The sequence below is a fragment of the Sphaeramia orbicularis genome, chromosome 21 (assembly GCF_902148855.1).
Source record: "Sphaeramia orbicularis chromosome 21, fSphaOr1.1, whole genome shotgun sequence".
NCBI classification, from domain to species: domain Eukaryota; kingdom Metazoa; phylum Chordata; class Actinopteri; order Kurtiformes; family Apogonidae; genus Sphaeramia; species Sphaeramia orbicularis.
This window is the reverse complement of record NC_043977.1, coordinates 9,535,726-9,551,440: the sequence shown is the minus strand read 5'-3', so window position 1 is coordinate 9,551,440 and position 15,715 is coordinate 9,535,726. Positions and strand designations below refer to the sequence as shown.

General features: G+C 41.8%; 1 protein-coding gene across 2 annotated transcripts in view; it reads right to left on the bottom strand.

The window, feature by feature from the left end:
• Window positions 1-314: 314 nt before the first annotated feature.
• Window positions 315-15,715, bottom strand: part of itprid2 (ITPR interacting domain containing 2) — a 54,558-nt gene continuing 39,157 nt past the window's right edge. For both annotated transcript variants that reach the window (XM_030125021.1, XM_030125022.1), the window contains 12 exons: window positions 12,789-12,896; window positions 12,109-12,496; window positions 11,836-12,034; window positions 10,336-10,387; window positions 8,439-8,527; window positions 5,904-7,754; window positions 5,381-5,440; window positions 5,043-5,167; window positions 4,687-4,801; window positions 4,037-4,102; window positions 1,505-1,807; window positions 315-1,320 (listed from right to left, as the gene is read on the bottom strand). In XM_030125021.1, the coding sequence (XP_029980881.1) occupies window positions 1,213-1,320; window positions 1,505-1,807; window positions 4,037-4,102; window positions 4,687-4,801; window positions 5,043-5,167; window positions 5,381-5,440; window positions 5,904-7,754; window positions 8,439-8,527; window positions 10,336-10,387; window positions 11,836-12,034; window positions 12,109-12,496; window positions 12,789-12,896 (3,464 nt within the window). In that variant the 3' untranslated portion in view covers window positions 315-1,212. The remainder of the gene's footprint in view (window positions 1,321-1,504; window positions 1,808-4,036; window positions 4,103-4,686; window positions 4,802-5,042; window positions 5,168-5,380; window positions 5,441-5,903; window positions 7,755-8,438; window positions 8,528-10,335; window positions 10,388-11,835; window positions 12,035-12,108; window positions 12,497-12,788; window positions 12,897-15,715) is intronic.

Below are 15,715 nucleotides of genomic sequence, written 5' to 3'. Positions count from 1 at the left end.
TTAACCTATTAGTGCATGTCTTTGGATGGTGGGAGGAAGCCGGAGTACCTGGAGAGAACCCACGCAGACACGGAGAGAACATGCAAACTCCACACAAAAAGGTCCCACCCCCCGTCGACTGGTGTTGGAATCGAACCCAGGACCTTCTTGCTGTGAGGCACGAGTGCTAACCACTGCACCACTGTGTCGACACTAAACATTTTCATAATGCAATTTAATTTTTTTCACTCTAAAACAGAGAAAGTTTGTATTTGTTATTATTTATTGGTCATGTTGTCATTATTTTTGATCCACTTTAGATCATATTGGTCTGAATGTGGAATCTGAACTAAACTGATTCCGACACCATTTATCGTTAATATCTTCAGTGTAATTTCTGGATTTCGTGGCCGGTTTGGACCCTTTGGCGGCTGGTTTTGGCCCACAGGCCGTATGTTAGACATCCCTGGTCTATTACAGTTGTGGATCCAGATCTCATTTAACATCAGGTGTAAACAGAGTCTGAATATGGACAGAAATGAAAGACTGAGATGAGACAAGACAGGAAGTGACATCAGAACAGGTTCCCTGTTGTAAAGACTGTTGTTAATGCTATTAGTTCTTGTTAAATGTGGCTGCGGTGCTCGATGTGCAAGAACATGAACCTCTGATCATGACTCACCAGTTCAAGATCAGGATTCGTAGTGGTGGTTACTGTGGGTAGTAAAGTGGTTTTAGTGGCAGTGGGAGTCAGGTTTAATGTTTGTGCGAGGATCTTCTCAAACCCAAGTCAAACAATGAAAGCACCAAATGTGTTCTCCAACATAAACCTGTTGTTTTTGTCAAAGGTAAAGTGGTGAAAATATTCTAATACAGTGAATATTAAACTAATATTGATTATTTTCATCGTTTATCGTCCATTTTCTTGTTTGAGAAGAACCTCATCAACCCTTTAAGACTTTGAATCACAACACTTAAGAAGCAGAAACAGGAAAATGTGGACTTGTCATCAGTAAGCCCCTCCTCCCCTTGCAAATAAGGGGTGTGGCAGTGGGCGGGGCCTGTGACATGTGACCAGTGTTCCAGACATACAGTGATGTAGACACATAGTGTTATGTGGAGACAGTGTTACTGGGCTTTTCGTACAGTGATACAGACAGACAGTGTGCTGCTCCGGCGACGGTTGCTAAGGCTGAAGGTGGCTGGTGAAGCAGTGCTCTGCTGTTGCTGTGACTACAGGGGGTGTGGCCTGGCGGGCACGGGTGATGGTCGCATCGTCACGGCAGCCAGCAGCTCGCTATAGATCTCCCGTCGGACCTCCTCGGCAACACTATCGCGGATCTGGAAAAGAAATGCCAGTTCAACAGCACAGATGCATTATGGGATCTGTAGCCCAGCTGAGATATAAGAACATAACAAATTGTATAGATTATATTTGTTTGTTTTTCCATAAATGTTATTATGATTTTTTGATCCACTCATTGGACTATGATCATGTTCTTGTACATTCTCCATTTCCATGTACCTCCTTGATAAGCTGCTGCAGGTTGTCCGCTCTGGCTCCTCCCCCTGCTCCTCCTTCTTCCTCTGGTACCTCTGTTTTTTCTCCTCCTCCTTCTTCTCCTCCCATCTCTCCCTCCTCCTCCTGTTCCTCGTTTTGTGCGTTGGGTCGTGGAGGAGGAGCCGGGGTGATGTTGATTGACGCCCGGTACAGGCCTCCTCCTCGGACCGGGCTGGAGGAGCGGGAGGAGGGGCTGGTGGAGGGGGCGTGGCAGTCGTAACTGAGCTCTGATTGGAGGAACAGCTGTTCTCTGAGGAGATCCGACACCTGGATGGAAAGGAGGACGACGTTAGTAATGATGCCGAACATTTCTACTGTGCATTCTCATCGTTTCCAGACTTTTCCTTCGTTTACTACCTTATGTCTAATTTCCTCTGTTTAATAAGTGGAACTGGTGGTATGTTAGTATTAAATGTTTTGATCCCCTCATCGATGGGAAAGTTTACACTCATCCAGGTAAGTTTAGGTCCCATTTTAACGTCCGACACACCAGGTTAAGTTACATGCTGGCTAGTAAAGGAAGGAAGTGGGCATTACCATAGCAACATGTTAACAGGGTATTACAAAGAACTCAACATTATAAATGAACCCTCAGGTTAATTGGTTGTGTTATTAATTTGTGTATACATTGTGTATATATTTCTGTATGTGTGTGTATGTATGTATATACACACACACACATACATGCATGCATACTAGGGATGGAGTGATCCACCGTTTTCAATCGGTGGTCCAAGACAGATGTTTGTGATGCAGCTGCACCGGTAGCTTCAGTGTGCATTGGACACACCTGCCGGTTAAATGCGCAGTGTATCTTTCTTAGTGTGTCTGCATCAGTAAAACCCACGGTTACATCAATTATTACATAGTTTTTCTCCACTTCACCTGTGTTTTCGAGGCGACTTGAATGCACCATAACTAGCTTTTGGCATTTTGTTATTAACACATACGGGAGCCGGGTGGCACAGCTGCAGTTAGTAAACAGCAAACACGGAGGGAAGGAGAAAACAGGTGAAGAGGAGATATTCAGCGTACCTCTGAAGACACACAAGTCAAAAGTTTGGCAATTTTCAAAGTACAGGGGGAGGGACTGTTGAGCTCTGAATGGTGATGTGTTGCAGTGGAAAAAACAGGTGGATCTTCCATTGATGTTGCTTGTTGATGCTGGGAAATACTTAATAGGAGGTTTTATAAGTGTTTTGTAAAACACTGTAAAAGTACAGAGAACACTCATTAAAAGGACCTGAGAAAAGGACTGTTTGTGAATGGCCCATGTGCTTTTTTTTATATGATTATTTTTTAATTAAGAGGTCAAAAAGAAATTGCCTAAATAAATGTACTGTATAAGTAGAGAATGACATTAAAAACAAATGTAATGAAAAAAAATTGTTTATGATTTAGTGTTTATTAGGAATAAAAAAATCCTCTGTGTGTACCATATTGAATTGCATCTTCTTTTTAAGTTGGTTTCATTGGTTTGCTTTTAGAAAACAATCAAGTATCAAATACATCTTTCATAGGGAAAGAGTGAGGACAAAATAATTGTGATGCTTAAAAACCAGATGTGGGCTTGTAAATTCTTTGCATTGTGTTGAATCATTTTGAATCGCATTGTATAAAGTCAAATCGTTGTGAAATCATGAATGAATAGCATCACATCATGAACGAGGTGAACTGTGTCACATCGTATTGGTAGATGGCTTCACCGTATCATTAATGTATCGTATCGCTGGCAGCGTATTGAGATGTGTGAATGAATGAATGAATGTTTTTATTATTGTGTCTTGCATAAAGAACATGCCCAGCCCTTCCATGGGCTTATAAGACACCAAAAATACAAACCAACAATCAAACACCAGACAATAGGCACAATAGATATGAACAAAACAAAATACTGACCTATTTAAACAAACACATCTGCCGCTTTTTCCAGGCTTTACAAACAAATAATGCTAATTTATATACATTTGAACAAACAACCATTTCATCTTGTCATCATCAGTGGTCCAGAACAGATCAGGATTCCAGATACACGTCATCAAACAAAGGGGCTCTCAGTTCATCATATAGAGAACAATACAAAAGAAAATGTGATTCATTTTCCACTTCCCCCAAATCACACAGTCCACAAAGTCTGTTTTCTTCTGGGGTTTGGTTGAATCTCCCAGTTTCTAATGCCAAGGGAAGGATTCTTGTACGCAACTGAGCAATTAGGGACCTTTGATTCCTGGTCAAATATGCGCTGACATAAAACTCTGTTTTATAAGTATGTTTTAGTTGTGCATCGAATCAGCCTCAGTGGTGGGGATTCACATCTCTAATACATACATACATACATATGTGTAAATGTTGTGTATTTATCTCTATATATGTTTGCGCATATGTTTTGCTTATATTGTACATGTATTTGTGTGTATTGTGTATATGTTGTGTATATATTGGTGTGTATATTATGTATATGTTGTGTATATATTGGAGTGTATATAGTGTACTGACCGGTTCCATGGCTCTCAGTGCAGATGCAGTGGATAAACTGTCTACACTTCTGTCTCTGTGGAGACGCTGAAAAACACAACAGGACTGACATTAATACTACAGTTACACCAGTACACACAACAGGACTGACACTAATACTACAGTTACACCAGTACACACAACAGGACTGACACTAATACTACAGTTACACCAGTACACACAACAGGACTGACACTAATACTACAGTTACACCAGTACACACAACAGGACTGACATTAATACTACAGTTACACCAGTACACACAACAGGACTGACACTAATACTATAGTTACACCAGTACACACAACAGGACTGACACTAATACTACAGTTACAACACCAGTACAAATACAGGTATACAATCTGTGTTAAAAATGGACTTCAAATATATCACTACCTTTATAAAGTATTTGGTATCTGCTTAAGAATATTAACATATTTACAGAGAGAACCAGAAAATTCTTCCAGTATATGGAGAATCTAGTCTATGTTCTGACCCATGAGGTTTACATCTACCTTTACCACATACTTTTAAGTTCTAAATATGTCATTTCAGTGAATATTCCATCTGTGGGTTGGGTTCATGTTACTGTGCGACCCTCTGCATCTAATTAAACCCATGTCTATCTTCACCCTGTGTTGCGACGGCTTCGTCAGCTCCACCAGTCGATCCTCCAGCTGTTGTTCCAGTTCCTGAAGCTCCTCCCTAACGGCCGACCTCAGAGACTGAAGCTGCTCTGCCTCCATCCTGGAAACACACACAAATACACTCTGAGTTTCAGCTTCACTTCGGTAGAACCTGGTCTAGTCCGGTCCAGTCCAGTCTAGTTCGGTTTGGTCTGGTCTAGTCCAGTCTGATGTGGTCCAGTCCAGTCTAGTCCAGTCTGTTCCGGTCTGATCTAGTCCGGTCCTGTCCAGTCTGGTCAGATGCCGTTCAGTCCGGTCCAGTCAAGTCCAGTTCAGTCCGGTTCAGTCTACTGATACATTACCTGTCTGCTGGACTCAGGTGTTTGTACACCAACGCTTGCTGCCGGATGATTGACAGCTCCAGGTCCATCATCTGACTGCGGAACACATTTAGACTCTGCCTCTTCTGCTGTAACTCGGCCAAAGACTGAAAGAGAGAGACAACACAGACGTGCAGATTTAATACATGACAAATTTATCATTGTAAATTCGGATTGTGTTATTTTTTATCCTTTATATTAGCCTGAACAGAGCATGTGTGGAATGTGTATTAAACACATGTCTATTGACATGAACTGACGAATAAGGACAAAAGGCGGAATATTAGTTATTATTATTATTAATATGATCATAAACGTACCTGGTGGGTGGGCAGGAAGGATCTGTGTTCACTGAGGACTTCTGGAGTTCCTGATCGACTCTAAATGAAGAGGACAGTAAATTAACAGTGTGTTATTAACATTTAATACATTCATTAAACCTATTTAAGACCTTAACACTTTGATCTACAAGAACGAGGTCAAATGTGTCAAAGAAACCACCATTTAGGAGTTGAGTGATGCAGCTGTTTAACACTAAACCAGACGTTTCTTTACCAAAAACGCCTGTTTTCTTAACATGTAAAATCATAATTTAAATTGATAAGCATCATTTGTATAAATAGTGACACAATCCAAACAACTCCCATGTATGGATTAAACAGAAGAACATTGTTTTTGTCGTTTGTTTGATTTTGTTTGTGGTTGTGATGATGGTCTTTTCTTTAAATACTTCTTTTTATATATTACCATTGTGGAAAAAAGGTAACTTCATGCTGCGCTTAACTACAAACTCAACTCCAACCCCGATGAAACATGTGATGTTAAAGTGGGCGGAGCTCTGACCTGGCCCAGACTCTGGACTGTCCCCCTGATGTCGTGAAGGACCCTCCTGAGCTGCATCTCGGTCGTTGACGGGACCTGGTTCTGGACTGAGGCGAGTCCATGATGGAGACTAGAACCGGGACTGAACACAGAGGAGAGGCCTGGGTGGAAACCTGGAGCCAGAGGGGGAGGAGCCAAGCCCGGATGGAGGCCATGTTCTGGACCCACCAGTGGGTACTGGGTGTAGCCCAGGGGCGGGGTCATCATGTTGTATCCAGGGTAACTATGATAGGATGAGGCATATAGAGAGGTGTGGTACGGAGTCTGGTGGTGCATGATGGGAGTTGCAGGATGCAGGTTGTGTAAGCTTCCATGGTGTGGGGGGGCGCTGGAGGTGGGGGGCGGGTGTAAGTGGGGGAGGCTGCTGTGCTGGGGGATTGTGGGAGTTGTAGTGTGGTGATGAGCTGGGTAATGGATCAGGGAGGGGCTGTGGGGGTAGAGGAGGTTTGGGAGGCTGGAGTAGGGGTGGGGGTGGGGCTGCAGAGGGGGTGGGTACTGCGGGGGTGGGTTCACAGGGAAGGGGTTCGGACTGGAAATAAAACCAGGACTGGAATTTGGACTCTGGTTTAGGTACTGAGGGGCGGGAAAGGTGAACCCCGCTTGGTGGGTATGGTTGGAGATCAGGGGACGCTGATTGGAGGAGAGATCAGGGACACTCTGGGTACTCCATGAGGAGGTGTGGCCTCCCTGTGACCAATCAGGCGGGGGACTGGAACTCTGGAGGGAATAGGAAGACCTCATCAGGTAGCGGGGGATGGGTTTGGGTGGTGTCAGAGGTTCTGCAGGGAGCCGGGGTGGTTTGGTGGTTCTAGAAGAAGAGGCAGAGTTTATGATGAGAGTGGACAGGCTCCGCCCACTCTCCACCTCCTCCTCGTCCTGGTCTTCGTCAGGTCCTCCTCCCTCCTGGGTGTATTTGTAGGAGTATCTGGGCTGGGAGCAGGAGGACTGACCCTGACCGAACTGGATCCTGACAGAGGAGACGACTCTGGACGGTGCGAGGAGTGAGGAGGGGAAGGACGAGGACCTCTGCAGGGGGGTCCCGCCTCGTCCTCGTCCTGTCCCTGGGCCTTGGGGGTCATCATCTGGCAGGACCTGCAACCTGCCCCGGCTCAGCTGATACTGTTTGGCCCGATTCAGGGCCCTCAGAACCGGAGACGCCGGAGGAGGTGGTGGAAGAACTGAACCGTCTCCGCCTGGTCCGTCTGAGAGCAGATCTGGATCTGGATGTGAGGCATTCTGAGTCTCAGGCAAAGTCTGCTCTGGTTCTGAAGAAGACTGACCCTGGTTTGGTTCTGATTCTGAAACACACTGACCCTGGCTTGGTTCTGGTTCTGAAGAGGACTGACCCTGGTTTGGTTCAGATTCTGAAGCAAACTGACCTTGGCTTGGTTCTGGCTCTGGTTCTAGCTCTAAAGTAGACTGACCCTGGCTTGGTTCTGGTTCTGAAGCAGACTGACCCTGGCTTGGCTCTGGCTCTGGTTCTGGATGTGGGTCTCCAGTCTGAACCAGCTCCTCTTCATCCGGGTTCAGGTCCATGGGTCGGTTCCGGGGCAGGTGATGGGCCGTGTACTGTAGGAACTGCTCTGAACTCCCATCATGCTCTTCTTCTCTGGACCTACTCCTCCCATCAGCCTCTGTGACTCCTGCTGGCTCCTCCTTCGGCTCCTCCTTTGGCTCCTCCTTCTGCTCCTCCCCCTCACCGTCGGGCAGGACAAAGGCAGGTTGGTCGACAGCGAGGGGCGTGACAACTTCCTGTGATGGGTGTGAGGTCACGGTGTTCTCGCTGTCGCAGCTGTCACTACTCGCCTGCAACTGAACACCAACGAAGAAGAACCATTCAGTAGTTTATTAAACCCAGACCTAGTCTGACACTCTAGTCGGACACTGAGGTCATATTTCCTTTAACATTAATAAATCTTATTTTAAAATATTATTTTATTCTAATCCTCTGTATTGTATATTTTAATTAGTGCCGGATTATGTAGACTAAGGACATAGCGAATAACATTTTTAGCTAATTAAAGGTTTAGATTCACTTATTCAATGGAAACTAAATGCACATAAATAATCAACATAAACACTTTATTTCAATATACTACATAAAAAATTTTTTCTTTTTCTTTATTCATACTGGCATATGGCAATGGTTAACACCAACACTGGTTACTAAGCATTATAATTTTTGTGCTACGTCGAATATTAAATGCTAAAATGTGTCAGTGTGCATTTTTTACTCACTTGGTAGAAAGGTGTTAGTGTAGGAATTTAACATTGTTTACAATGTGCCGATATTATTGGATGGATTAGAAATTTAAAAATGCTACAAAGATGAACAACTTTTGCATTCTGACCTAAAACAAATTGTGAAAAATAATATGAACTTTAATAACATGAAGTGCCAAGTGTGCATAAAATATTAACCCTGACACCGGAAGATTAAAGGTGAAGTGATGATGATATGGATTATTTATTATTTCTAGGGCAGACATTACTTACTTTGGCTTTGAGGAAACTGTTGAAGTCTGTTGAAGGTTCCTCTGCGAAGCCACTGCTGTCTGACTGTTGACTGACCGTCCTTAGCAGATCTGGAACAGGAACAGGGCAGTTAGTTCTGCAGTACCACCTCAGACCAGCAGGAGGAGGACTAGGTGCACTGGAGGTTAGTCCTGCAGTACCACCTCAGACCAACAGGAGGCGCTCTAGGATAACTGAACACCGGATGGACTCAGGTGGGACTTCGACTGTAAATACTGGACTCTACTGTACATAGAAGTGAATGATGATGTTTTACTCCACTCCAGTTGTCTGATAGATTAGTTCTTCCTCTTCTCCTCCGACTTCTTCTTCATCTCTTCCTCCTCCTCCATCCTCAACCCCTTGTTTTGATACTAAATAACATCCTTAAACCGTCTTGGACTCAGTTAAATCTAACCCTTGGATGGTACTTCTTTAATGCAGCATTTCTACTCATCTTGTTGTATTTCCCCAGGTTTTCCTCCGTTCGACAACAGGGCTGTTTGAACAGTTTGACCAGACTAACAGATCATAAAAACCTACCGTTCACAGATTTATGGCTGTTTTGGCTCTGGTCCACATCACTGAACTACATCCTCACATGATCCCAAATTTAATACATACAATCTGTAAATGATTCAGATGAATTTTAGCCAATTATGGTCAAACATCAGATGTTCCACGTTCACAGTTTAATGAATCATCTGATTTGCTGTCATGAGATGAACCATCATGTGTCACTATGGACATTTTAGTCCATTTGGGTGACTGTTTCCTCTTCAGATGATAGCTCTTTAAAATTACAATTAGATTAGAGGAGACCATCAGAAAACAATTACTACCCTGTGGATCAGTGGTTCTCAACTGGTCTGGTTTCAGGACTCACCCTCACCCCTCAATTACAAGACTAGACCTAAACTGATGAAAGCAAAGCTTCTGAAATTTATTTAATAAAAAGATGGTGTGTTTTGAATCCGAGATAATACAGAATATCACAGCATGAAAGCACAGAAGACAAGTTTAATGATAAACCAAACTGACCAGCAGGTGGCAAAATATGCCAAATATGGAAATATGCCCTTTATCACTAAATTAGGTCCATTTGAACCAAAACTAAAATGTACACTCAGTTAAAAATTACAAGTACAATCAGTCACGTATTGAAGAATTAAATACACTGAGGTTTTTGTCCAATGTAGGTAAAACCATATCTGATGTAGTTGGTGTCATACCTGAGTTTCACCATGATATGAATAGAAACTTTTGGTTCTTCTTTGATGCTGTGAAATGTCTGGTATAAATTATCATTACAGTGCATTACCACCACCACCTACTGTTGGGGAGTGTGAATGGGCAGAGGTCAGTCCCATAAAAGGTAAAGCAAGGGATTGGTTTATTAACATTTTTTTTTTACCCAAAGGCCCATGATCCACTGAAAACGGTTCTGAGACCCACTTTTGGGTCACAATCCACCAGTTGAGAATCACTGTTCCAGAGTCATCCAGGACAAATATGTCCACTTCCACAAAACTGATATAACAACCTTTTTTGTGTATTTTTTACAAGTAACAATAGTAACTTCAAGTGATCAAACTGGTATTTAAAAGGTTAAAATCCTTAATATTAGTGCACGTTTGGTAGTTTTGAGTAGGGCTGAAGTTGTTTAAGAGATTTATGCAAAAAAAAAAAGTTTTTATTGGAAGTGGATGGTTATTTTCAAGTGGAAATAGTAAATTCTAAAGACACCTGAGGTTTAAGGTTTAATCAAATGGTCTATTTATGAACATGATGGCATCTTGATTCTGAAACTATATAAGGATGAGGATGCAGCTCAGTATAGAGGTCAGAGGTCAGGGGTTAGGGGTGGGCGTGAACTCACCTGCGTTCCTGGAGCTCCTCGGTGGCAGAGCGTCATCGTCATTGCTCTGAATCTTAATGAAAAACAGAATTTAAACAGTTTTAGTGCTTATGTCATTTCATGTACCCTATCAAGGGTGTCAAACATGCGGCCTGTGAACCAAAACCGGCTGCCAAAGGGTCTAATCTGGCCCTTTAGTGCAAAAATTACACTGAAGATATTAATAGTTAAGGAGTTAGAACTGGTTTTAGTTCAGGTTCCACATTCAGACCAGTATGATCAAAAGCAAAATAAAATAACATAGTACACTACGAATTCTGAAAACTCCAAATTTTTCCTTTGTTTTAGTGCAAACCCCCCCCCCAAAATTATGAAAATATTTACATTTACAAACTATCCTTTAACAATAAAATGTGAACAAGTATGAACAACCTGAATGTCTAAAGAAAATTAAGTGCAATTTTATCTGGAATCTGTTTGGAATGGTTGTCATTTTATTTGCATAATAGGACGATCTGTGTCCATTAGCAACTTCATATTGTCCTTGTGTCATCTTAAGTATGGTGTCCCTCAGGGTTCGATTCTTGGACCAGTCCTTTTCTCATTACCCATGCATGTGAATAACATGAACAAATATGAACAGCCTGAAATGTCTAAAGAAAACAACAGAATGTTTTGTGCCTTTGTAAATCTGATCCATAATGCACATGACATGCATAAATGATAAACTGAGGCATAATATTGTGAAAATTACACTTTTTTTTTTCTTTTAGGAAATTGAAGTTTCTTCAGGTTATTCACATCTTTTTGTGAAAGGATAGTTTGTAAAAGTAAATATTTCCATAATTTAATGTTATTTTTGCACTAAAACAAAAAGAAAAGTTTGTATTAGTCATTATTTATTGATAATTATGTTATTATTTTACTGCTCCGATCCACTTTAGATCATATTGTTCTGAATGTGGAACCTGAACTAACGTGACTTTGACAGCCCTGGTTTATATGACCATTTTTATGGCTCAGATATTTCCTCTGTGATCTTTTCTCCTATGGAAACATGTCAGTAACAGTCCGTGTCACATGTTTACCCACCGTACACTGTTCTGAATGTATTATTAAACTCCATGCAAATATTTACTGTGAATGTAAATCTGTCATTGGTGAGCTGACAAACCCTCCATCCCTACTCTGTTCTCATCTGTTTTTATGTCCTAATGGTGATAATCATTATTTTTTATGGATGATGAAGTCAATAGATGTTTAAATGTTGCTGTAAATGTTCCTGTTTACTCTGGTTTATAATTAGAACCAGTATCTTATTTCTACTATTTTGTCAATTAATTGATGCTTTTTGCTATAAATACATTATGTTGTGACTTATTTTGGGTTTAGGTGAGGATGCAGAAGGTGCAAATGTTTAAGAATTGGAGGGTAACGGACCAATCACAGCAGAGGAGAGCATCCAATCGATCAATCAAAACTAATAATCAATAGAGAGAGGACTCCACCTCCTCAACTCACCTCCTCCATGTCGAAGGAATCGGCGTTTTCTGTTCGGAGCTGAGCGAGTTGAGGACAGACCAGAGGGGGCAGAGTCTTATCTGGAGTCGACGTCCGGGTTTTCTCCTCCTCGTCTGCTGTCTGATTGGCTGACGGGGCATCAGCTGACTCCGTCTGTGGCGTCTCATTGGCTGTTGGTTCAGCGCCGCTGCGTTCAGGGCTGTGAAGTGACAACGACTCTTGATCAGTCGACGCTTAATACAATCTTGCTGACATTATTCATCGTTAACTTACCTGTTTTCTGGCAGTTTGTCTGTCTCACTGTCCCCGTTGGTCTCCTCGGTAACCGTTGCCAGGACACAGCTGTCCTTCTTGCGGAGGTGCTTATTGCCTCCCGGCTCCCCTAGGTGGTCAGATGCGGCACTGCAGCCGTTTTGCTCTGGACCGGTGTGGGCGTGTCCATTACTGTGTGTATGGTCAGAGTGGGTGTGTCCATTCAGCTGCAGCTGCTGGGTGGGCGTGGTTGCATCATGTGACCCAGGGGTGCCCACCTGCAGGTTGTGTTTGCTGATGTTTTTTTTGAGGCGTTTGGCGACGTTTAAAGCAGAGTTGGTCTTCTTCAGAGGAGGAGGTTCAACTTTTCCTCCTCCTCCTCCTCCTCCTCCTCCTTCTTCCTCACCTCCTGAAACAAGACGAACACATTCAGCTCTTTATTTAAGATAAGATCTTATTTTTTCACTCAGACGATGCACAAATATTCATGTTTAGTATGGTAATGTCACATTTATATCTGCATTTAATGGTTAAACTTGAATACTAATGTTTAAAAGTGTGTGAACATTAAAAATTTTAACTGAATATAATAATAAACTGAATCCAGTTTCAGTCTGAATCTGGATTTTATCTTCAGTTCTGCTTCTGTCATTGGATAAACTTGTGTTACGTCATTCAGTCACCCCAGTTTCTGTGGTTACCTAGGTCTCTGGTACTGATGCGGTGGATGGGCTGACCCGACACCTGACTGTAGAGCTGGAAGAACTCGTTTGCAACAGATGTGAAGACCTCGATCTGACGGAAACGACCTGAGACAAGAAAACAAACAATAAAACCACAGTTTGGAAAAGTTAGTCTTGTAAATTCCTTATTTTAGCCCCAATTGTGATCTTTTCCTAACCCTAAGGAAGAAGAGGAGGAAGAAGAGGAAGAGAAGGAAGAGGAGAAGAGAAGGAGGAGAAGAAGAAAAAACAGGATGAGGAGGAGGAAGAACAGGATGAGGAAGAGGAAGAGGAGGAAAAGAAGAAGAAAGAGCAGGAGGAGGAGAAGGACAAGGAGGAGGAAAAGGAGGAGGAGGAGGAGGAGGACAGATGTCACTGGTTAAATGAATCTCAAGAGGCTGATAAACTTTCAAGGTCTGTAATATCTCAGAGTAAAAACATGCTTCATATTTAAAACATGCTTCATATTTCTGCCAAACACTAAAAATATCTGGAGTTGGTTCATATCAGAATCTGAATCTGAAGAATGGTATACATTAAAACCTAACATGATCCTGGGTCAGAAGGGGAAGTCACTCCTTTTATGGGAATATTTAATGTAATACCATATTCATCTTATACCTTTAGCTTAGTTTTAAGTTAAGTTTACCTTTTAATTTTTCTATTTTCCTTTCTATTGTGGATTATATCTATAACCCTAACCCTATGAACAAATACTGCAGGAAAACCCTAAGCCTAAGTAAAAGTATTAATATTCTGGATTTTGACATGATTTCTGCCTATGAAAGTGATAAACTTTAGGTCTAAATGAGCGGAAACTTGAATAAAAATGTTCTTTCGTTGCTACATTTTTCTCATATTTCTTCTTCTTCCTATTCTTAATAAACAGCAGATGTTTAACATTCTTGGGGTTAATATTCACTGACCCTTGTGCTATTTCTGCCTCTCAGAGCTTGTTTTAAACCTTTGTGGTAATAAAAAGGATTCAGAAATATTAACGTTCTTTAATTTCAGTGACTGAATTCAGCTTGTCTGTTTTATTTCAGTTAAAAAGGTCTTTGAGAGTTGACTGAGGGTAAAGCTGTTAAAGTGTCATAATCAAAGCGTTCATTCTTAAATATGAGGTGAAGGCAGAGGTGACAGCGCCACTGTGAGGCGTTCAAGGACCCAACGGAATCTGTGTTTCATAACAGAATGACAAGTATTTAGAGACAGAAGGATGTGGGACGAGAGGAAGGAAAGTAGAGGAGAGGAGGAGGATGAGGAGGGGGGAGGAGGAAGAAGAAGAGGAGAAGGAGAGGCAAGAAGAAGAGGATGAGGAGGAAGAAGAAGAGGAGAAGGAGAGGCAAGAAGAAGAGGATGAGGAGGATGAAGAGGGGAGGAGGAGGAAGAAGAGGAGAAGGAGGGCCAGGAATTAGAAGAGGAAAAGGAAGAAGAGGAGAAGGAGGAAGAAGAGGAGAAGGGGGAGGAGGAGGAGTGTTTTAATTCTGCACTGTAAATGTAAATATTCTCCATAGAATCAGCTTTAATTTCATTTCTTTGATCATTGTTCATTAAAGTCACTACAGCTGATCAATAGTATCTATATTAATATCTGTAACCATTTACATGTTATAAACCATCATAATATGGACCATTATAAGGAAAGGCACATTTTTAATATTAAAAAAAGGTGTCTAAAATTGAAAAATCTAAATTTCTCAAAACTAGGAACAAACTCGGCATTGTTTCAAGGAAGATACATTTAAAATATGAAATGAATCCGACCAGTAGTTTTGCAGACAAAGATGTTTGAAGACATTGCTCATGAAGTAGTTCATGGTCTATGGGCTGGTGAGATAATCCAACTAAAATCTGCTGGTGTTGTTTTTCTTTGTATTTATGGTTTTTAACAGACTGATCTGTGTCTGTTGAACCTCCCGTTGGAGGCGTCGACTATACGACTGATGGGAGGGTTTCCTGTCCAACACTGAGTCAGCAAAAATATAATAAAACAGGAAGAGAAGAGAAAACCATACCAAACCCCCCTCCACCTCCCCCTACTCCTCCTCCTAGTCCTCTTCCCCTCCTCCTCCTCCTCCCTGGGGAGGTGTCAGAATGTGAGAACAGTCCTTACATAACAAACAACAACAACACATGTGTCTGGGATCCAGGGAACCCACGGAACTGCACAGGAATGTTCTGGAAAAGCACAAAGTTTCCAGGAACCACAGACTGTTGGTTCGACCACTGCTGTTAAAGGAGACGTTGACCCAAACACTGCATCTACACCTGGGGTTAACATGGAAGCTGCACCCGCACTCACAAACACATGCACAGAAAACTCACACCGACATGAAGCAACGTTTAGAAGAGAGCAAAACTCCTAATACTAATGATATGTTTTCATAAACGAGGCTGCACAGTGCTGTCAGAAGAGTTGCATGATGGGATATGTAGTATCAAAAAGATGCAAACGGGGAGAAACCTTTGTTGATGTTTTACAACTCAGTCATGCAGATTAACTTGGTTTCCTCGTGTTTTACAACCTTTGAGGTTTTCCCACATTTTACAACCATTGAAGTTTTCCACATTTATGGGAATATCTGATCGGTCACATGAGATAAATATTCACTACTTCAGAATAGTTTATCAATACTCATATGAACTCTTTTTTAAAAATAAAAATAAAAAACACCTCATTGAGCCTATAAATATATCTGCAAAACTGAGAATTTTCTGCATAAGGACTTTCTGATTCAACATGTTTATGAAAATGCACCTTAAGCCTTTATTAAAGTTTATTAAAGCCCAGTTCAGACTCAAATACAGACACAAACAGATGAACAAGGGGAGTTTTTTTAACAGTTTTCATCCAACATGGTAGATGTTCAACTCTACTGCTGAAAACCCTATTTCCATAAAAT